The following is a 9,382-nucleotide window of genomic DNA, read 5'->3' as shown; positions in this document are numbered from 1 at the left end:
TACCATGAGTATAGGAAGCTGACCATGCATGCGAAGTACGTGATCGAGGATAACGATGAGGCTGGGATTTGACTAAATAAGACATTCCTTGCTTTGTCAAATGAGGCTGGTGGCCCCTCTAACTTGGGATTCTCTGAGAAGGATTTAAGAAACTATATAACAGCAAGGCTCCGAACTAGCAACGTGAATCCGGATGTCAGGGAGATGATGAGATACTTCATGAGAATGAAGGACATCAATCCGAACTTCTTTTACGCGGTGAAGTTGGACGAGGAGTGTAAATTTAAGAGTGCAGTATGGGTTGATGCAAGGTGTAGGGCGTCGTATGAATACTATGGAGACGTTGTGTCAGTGGATAGCACATACAGTACAAATAGGTACGTAGTAGTTAAGTTGGTGTTTTTTCCTTTTCTTGATAAATCGCTATTTGATCGTGATTGGCATTTCTTACTTCTGGTTGGTTTTTTTTTGTAGGCATGGATTACCGTTTGTGTCGTTCGTTGGGGTCGACCACCATGGTAAGTCGACCCTCCTCGGTTGTGCTTTGTTGGGGAATGAGGAAATCGCAAGTTATGAGTGGGTTTTTAGCCAATGGTTGAAGTGCATGGGAACTGCTCCACAGTGTATCATAACCGATCAATGTTGATCCATTTATCGTGTGATCAAAAATACTTTACCCAACACACGCCACTGGTGGTGCATCTGGCATATTATGAATAAGTTACCTTCCAAGCTTGGGGGTTACCGCTGGCACGGATCTTTGTATGGTGACCTAAACGACATTGTGTGGAACTCTCGGACCGAGGAGTCATTTGAAGATAACTGGGCTGATTTTATAGATGAGTACAACTTACATAACAACACATGGCTGTCAGGTTTGTTACTGTACGATTACTTCACACGCTTTAATTGCAATTAGTTGGATATTCATTATAGTATGCATTTGGATGTTTAATATATCAGTGATTGTGGATGGTCATTTTTCAGGTGTAGTAATATTTACAATTATATGGATGTTCATTATAGTATACATTTGGATGTTTAATATATCAGTGATTGTGGATGGTCATTTCTCAGGTGTAGTAATATGTTTGGTGTAAGCTTTCTATGCTTAATTTGGGATTATTTATTTCTTGTAGATCTGTATGATGACCGACGCATGTGGGTCCCAATATACTTCAAGGGTGAATTTTGGGCAGCAATGCGGAGTACGCAAAGGAGTGAGAGCATGCACGCATTCTACGGTGGATACTTACACAGTAAAACTAGCTTGGTTCAATTTGTTCACGAATATGACAATGTGCTTGGAGTCAAGGAGTAGGGGGAACTGGAGAATGATGCTGCAAACTCGAGGGGGGTAATCCCTTATGCAACGACCTCGCCTATGAAGAAGCAGTTTCAGCAAGATTATACCATGAGCATTTTTAGGGATGTTCAAACTGAGTTTGTGAAGAAGGCTAACTACAGAGTTTCTGCAGTTCATGAACAGGGTCCATTGGTCTGCGTGAAGGTGGAAGAGGAGAAACTAGTCAACGATACTATTCCATGCGTTCCGTACGATGTTCACTTTGACCGTTCCACACTGGAGCTTCATTGTGCGTGCAATCTTTTTGAGAGTTTAAGTGTGTTGTTCTGTCACTGCCTTGAAGTTTTCCATTCATATAAAGTGTACAAAGTACCTTCCTGTTATGTTCTTCCTCGATGGAGCAAGAAGATAAAGCGCAAGCATACGTATATCAAAAGTAGCCATGATGTCAGTCGGTCGGATGAGAGTCATGTTATATTCAGGGGACTGTGTGCAAACTTCTATAATGTTGCTCAAGAGTTCGTCGGTGACGATGACGAAATAGCATTGCTGTATGTTGCTTTGGAAGAAACAAGGACCAAATTGGCTGCACACCGTGCCAAAAAGAGGTGCGAGAGCGTGTCAGAGACCCAGACCAACATTGGCTCACAGAGTTCGAACGATGTCAGTGTTGATGACATCCAAGGCCCATCGAAGGTCACCACAAAGGGCAGGCCAAAGAGTAAGAGGCTCGGCGCTGCCCTTGAGAAGTCCATCAAGAATTCAAGACGGAGAAAACAAAAGAATTCATCCCCGGTAGATGTTTGGCTTAATCTCAACTTTGTACGTTTATTTGGTATACTACTATCCTAGAATATAACTGTTGGACTTTTTCTTTTTTTTTTTGGGCAGGTGGTTCGTCTGCACGCATTTCAAGATATAAACTATGGTGCTGTTGCTGGCCTGAATGTTCCCGAACAAGCCGGTGGTTTCATGTCTTTGTTAATCTCCTTCAACAAAAAGTAGGATTAGTTGGACAAGGTTGTGATAGTGTATTTTTTCCATCTCTGTGTTTAACGGATGCACGTTAGTTTCAAGGTTCTAAGGCAACTGTTGCAAAGGTCCACATGTTATTAATTGCAAGAACCATTTTTCCATTTGTTAGAACGAACCATTTTACTATTTTTATTTCGTGTAGACTTAATGCATAATGAGTATATTTGATGGTTATTCTGTAATTTACGAGATAGTTTAATAAAGTTGTACCTGATTTCTACATGCTTTACTGTATAGTTTTTCGGTACATAGTTGTTCGTTATAGACATTGTTTTTACGTATTTTTAATGAACTAAAGTGGATGTTCATTTTTACTCTAAGCATGGATGGTTAGCCGTTAGTTTTCGTGTGTGTAGCACTTGGTTGTTATATTTTGATTTTGACCTAGTTAGACTGGATGTTCATTATAGTAAGGTATAGGATGTTCAGTTTAGCTATATTGGCGGATGGTTACTGGTCACCTATTTCAGCGTGCACAAATATGGAAACTTTACTAAACAATTGATAAATCCGGGATTCTAACATATAAAAAAACATGGATAATGTTTAGGTAACATAACCAATAAATCATTGTACTGTATAAAAACAAAATATGTCTTGGAATCAAGTCTTTCTAATGTGACAAAAAAGAAATCCCTAAGCATGTCAGCAGTAAGTAAACTCAGTAAAATTTGGTAGTTCAATTCATTGTAACTAATCCTAAGTAAGCAACTTCTTTCTCCATTTGCGCATTGCCCCCTTCGGTAATCCCTCTGCACATTCAATCAATGACCGTGTGCTAGGTGCAGTGTATGGTGAACTAACATCCTTCTTCTTGTTCCGTGGTGCATTGCGACGAACAGGTTTAACTCTTTCATTCAATAATGAAACAAGCTGATGAACCAATGCATTGTGTGGGCCACAAATTATGTCTAGCATCAACTCCATCCTGTATGAACTGAGAGAATCCTGTACGTAGATTTATCAGGCGATCTAATGTTAAGAATTGTTATAGTGATATTTTTACAGCACGAATAATGAGAATTGCGAAAATGTTTATTTAACAAACCTCGTCCCATTCGTAAAGTTCACGATCTTCTGTCCAACTTTCAATGAACTTAATAACGCACATGCCACAATCAAAGCTACAGGAAAATAAATTACTTTTGCTATTAGGATGAGGAAAACTTTTAACATACTACGCCCAATTATTGAAAGAAATCTAAAGAAGCCTCAAATTTGGGTTATATTTTGATCTCACTTGTTCGGTTGCTTTGGAACCCTAGCATAGGAACGAGCTGGGCCGTACGGAGTCCGAACGAATCCAGGAATAGCAATTCTTGCCATATCCTCACACAATCTCCCCTGAAAACCATAGAATGAACATAGTGGAACAAAACCCTATTGAATTAAATAACATAGCTGTATATTGAATAAAAGAAGTACAGTATCTTACCACATATGCATCGAGTTTATCTCGTTTGTCATCTTCTGGTGCATAATGCAAACTGCCGAGTATAACTATGCGCTTCGCATTAACTTCAAATGCATATACCCACCAATCGCCCCTCCAACAATAAGGAAATAACCACTGCAGCAAACAGTACATATGACTGAGTTTGTCTCGTGAGTAAACAAAAATAAAACCCTAAAAAAACTTATTGATCTCCCTCGAGCATTCAATAACCAAACATCCTCGAATTATATGACAACCTAATTCCAACAGCATAGTATGCTAAAGTCATTTAACATAATAACATGGGAAAACCCAATACCAAAATATGGAAATAAAAACACCCATGAGAAAAATTGGTCACAGTGACCCCCCGTTCCAGATTTAACCATGTAATTATTAGTTGAATCACAAGCCCGGGTTAGGGATTGAAAACAAATCGTGGTAAAATAATAAACAAGCCGCATAAACCAATACCGGGTTCAATGAGGATATAAACAGTTCAAAACAAAACAGCAACTCACCCAGTTTCTCTTTGCTGTTACTGCCTTGTCAAAGAACCTAGTATCCTCACCAAAGCTTGGACTAAGACCATCATAAATTGGTCTCACACCGTCAATAAATGAAGCAAGGCTATCATTTCATGTGACGAATTCCTGCCAACCTACAAACATAGTAAGAATCCCGATAAAATCTTCTCCAAATTGTAATGAGAAGAATGTAATTACCAATATGCCTGGACACACGCAATAGAAATTTCGCTTGAATTTAGATGAGTCGGTTTCGTTTAAAGAGTAGCACACCGATTGAATTACCTACACAATTTATTTAGCTAGTGAAAGCTAAACCCCGATATAAAGATAGTGAAAAAAACGCATGATTCAGTTCATATACTTACGCAGTTGTTGAACCAACTGCGGGGTTTCAAGGTCCAGAAGTCCTTCCTTTGTAATACCATGTAGTTCCGCCCTTCATACTTAGCTAAATCTTGATCTTCGTCCAAGGATGAGCTAACTATCCATGTTCTGATTTGTTCCTCCTTAGTCCCCCCAACTTTATTTTTTTCAGGGTTGGATGAATTGAATATAACGGGGAAGGGGTTGGAGTCTTTTCAAACTGAGTTAAACTGAGTGAAAAGCTCGGTCTCCCTGGACTCAGTGTATGGTAGCTTGATTTGTTTGGCAAGACCGTTTGTAGGGGCTGCATGATGATGGCATTTGTTTCGCGCCCCTGTTCAACACTATTGAGTACTTGCTCAAATTCAGGGCACTGAACGATCGAGATGTCGAACTCGCTGCAAACGAATGCGACATGTAGTTAACTAAAATTACAAGTTATGCCTAGCTAGACGGGTAATCACATGGCATGGGTATGAAATATAAAGAAGAGAAGCATACAGCAAGGTAATCCAGAAACCACTAACCGGTCAAAATCATAGTCACTGAGCTGTACAAGTGCTGTTGGCGGTGTGTGTGGAGATCTATTTTTTAGGTCAGTGTTTGCTTCTTGATGACTATTATGATTGCCCTTGAACACGGGATCTGCTTGTTTCACATCATGTGGCAGAGGCTGCTGTTGGAATAACCGTATCCTTCTAGCAAGCGGCACGTCATCATCATCATCAGAATCTGGGACTACCAATGGTGCAGCATTGCTTCCTGCTAAATTTTCTCTTGCAATAGCTTTTTTAGTGCCGCGTCTAGAACGGCTTTTGCAGACAGGCAACTTTCTCCTCGTGCCTGTCTTGGATTCCTATGGGGTAAATTCATGTATATTGTCATTTGCATAAAAAATAATGAAACTCTTCATCATAGATATTGTCATTTGAATGTAAAAATAAACAAACATGATAATAACGCAGGTAATCCTAATTTACAACTACATGCACATCACAGCATGTTGCACACCAGCCAATGAAGGAATGTCCAAAGATTAAGAAGGATGCATGAAAATATTAACAAAAATGAATCAGAAATTAGGAAGTGAACATCCAATTCAATTTATAACATGAGCTATCATAAAGAAGGCATATCACCTTATCTGCCTCCTTATAGCTTGGTTGAAATGTAGTCTTGCCTTGGATAGACGGAGATTGGTCAGTGTCCTTGCAAGGCCTCTTACACCCTGCTTTCTCGTTAACTGCTTTACTCGAAGACTGTTTCTTATGTTTATTCTCTTTCATTGCATTGTTTACTAGGCAACCCTATGTGTTCAACAATGGACACGAAATAAATGGAAAAAACTAACGTGAGCCTTAATGCGCTAAGGAAACAGAACAAACAGACAATCGTTTGTCAAAATTAACCATCTAAAGCCATACTATAGTGAACATCATAAACCCTACTACAGTGAACATCCTCAACTACAATCAACCAACTAGGCAGCCCCTAAAAGCAACTGTTTCATACATAAGAAGCCATCCAAATAAAGAAATCATAAGTTATCTATCCAGCTTAGATTATAACCTAATTTGAGAATCCTAAATCCATCTATTTAATTAACAAAATCAACTCAAATTAACCCTTATTAAAAATAAGACACAGCAACTGTATTCAAACAAACTTTCAACATAAGAACATGTAAATATCATTCACGAGCATTGAATTCAGCTCAGCCAAACATTCATTTATAACCACCGTGTATCAAAACAAGCCATGCAACCACATAAGGAAGTAACTTTAGAATTTTGTAATCGCAAAATCTATGATAAGGATCAACCATCCTACCACACAAGTAAGGAACCAATTAAATAAGCTTATGAGCTATCATAAGGAAAGCAAATCACCTTTTCCGCCTTCTTGTAGCTTGGATGAGGTGTAGTCTTCCCTTGGGTAGACGGTGATTAGTCAGTGTCCTTGCGGGCCCTTTTACACCGTCCTCTCTCGTTAACTGCTTCACTCGAGGAATGTTTCTTCTTTTTTATCCAATTCCTTGTATTGTTGACTATGCAGCCCTGTCTGTTCAACATTGGGCAATATAGAGATGAAAAAAATCAACGTGAACCGCCAATTGCATTTTTGTTCAACTAAATTATGAAAAATACTTTATTAGCGTTTGAACCTGTGAGATAACATGGTCGGCCTTTTTATCAAGTTCATCAGTGGTCCATTCCACAATCCAAGGCTCGGGTACTCGACATGCATGCAACGGACCATGCTTTAATCGGTGAAAGTACAAAACCTATACAGAAATATCTTACATTTTAGGAATTACACCTACAGCCGTACATTGGTTTTAAATTTAAGTAATTTATTGCCATTACCAGCAACACGAACATGCACCCGCAACATATTTCCCGGTTCTCGTCTTGGAATTTCCTTATCGCATCTCGCAGCCACTTTAATATGTGATACGGCCAATGAAACCTCCTAGGGTTTGAGACATCCAATATTGGAGGGAGATGCCACAGAGAAATAGTCTGCTGGCTTGTGGGATTCAGAAACATCTTCAAAACAACCATGATAAAGTACCTTCTAAAAAGGTCATCCTCTATTGCTCTCTCTCCATTGGACAAGCAAATACAAAGTCCCGCAGTTGGGTTGTAGTTTTCTTCTGAAATTGTCTCTTAATTGCCAAATGCGATTCATTTTTTTTCTGCAGTTCGGGAATTGGGTCCCCTGCGCGAAACAAAATAGTTTACCACTATCAGTACGTGTCAACATTGGAATAAGCATTACCACACAGCAAAAGCTTTACATCTTACATAATTTACACTAACCTTGAGAAGGTATGCCGAATAGATTGCCGATAAGTTCTGCAGTAATGCGAATGTCCCCGGCGTCGACCCTGAGAGTATTTGTCTCCACATCATAGGCCCTTGCTAGTTGGAGCATGATGCTCTGCTTCACATGCCATTGAGGTACCCGGCGCAGGAAATCAAATCCAATGGCCTCAATCTCGGCCAACTTACCTTGCTCATTATGTCGTTCCAAGTGGGTAAATAAGTTGTTAGTGTAGCAAGGTGAGCAGCGCGTCTCGACTAGTTTCTGTTGAGCAAAACAAGTATGGATCAGCAGAAGGTAGTAAAAAATACCCAGATATGTTCATTTACTCATGTAATCAATGGGATACCTTTTTACCCATCTGGTTTTGTCTTCGGCCGGTTGAGAGATAGGTTTGTCTTTTGCTTAGTCTGGTGTAGTTGCTGTTTTTAACTAGCTGCATTATTGCAAGTACTAATTACTTAAATAAAATCTCAGCAACAATCCAAGATGGTCTCAAAATCAATTCCGGAGGCAGTTAACAATAAAAATAATAGTATGATAATATATATAGTGACATAAAAAATTCAAAGACGACCACTCAATTATTTTATGGACTAATTGATATTAAACATTCAACCTGTTCTATAAAAATAAAGGTCAACAATTGATAGAATTCACGTAGAAAAAATTCTACCAAAGTCATCATGTAATAAGATCACACATGAATGTTCATCCAAAGTGAGTAACAAGGTGAGCCACATTAATTTTATTTATTGTTAATGGTGTAAGAAAACTAAAATTTTGTAAATGGCATTCCAAATTGCTAAAACCAAACCAACAAAAAATTCTGAAATTACATAATGTTAATCTTTTTATGAATATTTTTTTATCAGTATTAGTAAAATTTATGGATACAAATAATTGTTTCTTCTGATAAAAAGACAAGCAGAAACAAATCTTGAAAATGATGTGGAGGCCTTATACATATGCTCCGTACACTGTTATAATAAACAGGACCAATGAAGATGAAAAAATAAATCAATAAATAAATAAGAGCTCCAGTAGACAAAATGATCATAGGAATAAAAAAAGAAAAGCACACCATTTTATCCAAAGCACTCACAATTCACAAAACCTTAAAAAAGAAAAGAAAAATATCCAAAACACTAATGAATGATTCTCTATTGCTGGATTATCTAGATACAAGACTAGTATATGGCACACCACTTTATTTATTTAGAAACTAGAGAGAAAATGATAGAGATCAGCGAGATAAAGAACAAAAAGGGAGAAATAATCAAAGTGGGTTACATCTAACAAATTGGGATCCAATTTTTGAAAGCCTGGAGATGAAGCTAAAACATAACAGCTCCAAAATACTGCTCTTTGTAACAATAATAATCACTCCATCTTAAAAACAAGAACACTCACTACTCTGCAAGAAAACACAAAATTAAAAATAAAAAAAAACATCCCCAATTAAATCAATTAAAACAAAAGTAACTAATCCATGAACACCACTACCATCTAATCAGTAGAGTCAATTTCTATCATTCATCACAAATATTTTTTTATCCCAAATGTAATTTTTCCGTCCGGGTTTAAAAATCATAACGGTCCAGCCCTGAGATGAAAATAATTTTAAATTTATTACAGACCAATAACAATTAGTTCAGGTAACTATTTGGCTGCAGCGGCAAGAGCAACATAGCAGGAATTAGAAATTGTTCATAATTGAGAAAATTCGCCAAAACTAACCATCCAATATCCTACTAAAGTAACCATCCAACAAATATCAACCAATTTTCAACGATGGTCAGCCATTATACGTCACGTTGCATGCACATGGTCAGCACCGAAAAAGACAAAAAATTTTCAAACTTAAATCATATATAAACACGATTC

At 38.0% G+C, this 9,382-nt stretch overlaps 2 protein-coding genes and 1 pseudogene across 2 annotated transcripts; 2 read left to right on the top strand and 1 right to left on the bottom strand.

Annotated features, from left to right (window-relative positions):
* Nucleotides 1–225: 225 nt before the first annotated feature.
* On the top strand, nucleotides 226–646 carry LOC148574890 (protein FAR1-RELATED SEQUENCE 6 pseudogene; annotated as a pseudogene).
* A 738-nt stretch (nucleotides 647–1,384) lies between these two features.
* LOC148574889 (protein FAR1-RELATED SEQUENCE 9-like) lies at nucleotides 1,385–2,311 on the top strand. The gene is made up of 2 exons (XM_088505979.1): nucleotides 1,385–2,128; nucleotides 2,198–2,311. Exons 1-2 carry the CDS (start codon nucleotides 1,385–1,387, stop codon nucleotides 2,309–2,311), a joined length of 858 nt encoding a protein of 285 aa, XP_088362105.1.
* Nucleotides 2,312–3,040: 729 nt separating this feature from the next.
* On the bottom strand, nucleotides 3,041–3,808 carry LOC110267855 (uncharacterized). Its single transcript, XM_088504490.1, has 4 exons — nucleotides 3,777–3,808; nucleotides 3,582–3,685; nucleotides 3,390–3,465; nucleotides 3,041–3,278 (listed from the first exon to the last, which is right to left on the bottom strand). The coding sequence occupies exons 1-4, from the start codon at nucleotides 3,806–3,808 to the stop codon at nucleotides 3,041–3,043; spliced, it is 450 nt and encodes a 149-aa protein (XP_088360616.1).
* Nucleotides 3,809–9,382: the final 5,574 nt, after the last annotated feature.

Source organism: Arachis ipaensis, chromosome B2, assembly GCF_059453495.1.
Source record: "Arachis ipaensis isolate K30076 ecotype BB chromosome B2, ASM5945349v1, whole genome shotgun sequence".
Taxonomy (NCBI): Eukaryota; Viridiplantae; Streptophyta; class Magnoliopsida; order Fabales; family Fabaceae; genus Arachis; species Arachis ipaensis.
Note: the sequence above shows the minus strand (reverse complement) of the source record. Positions and strands in the feature narration are given on the sequence as shown.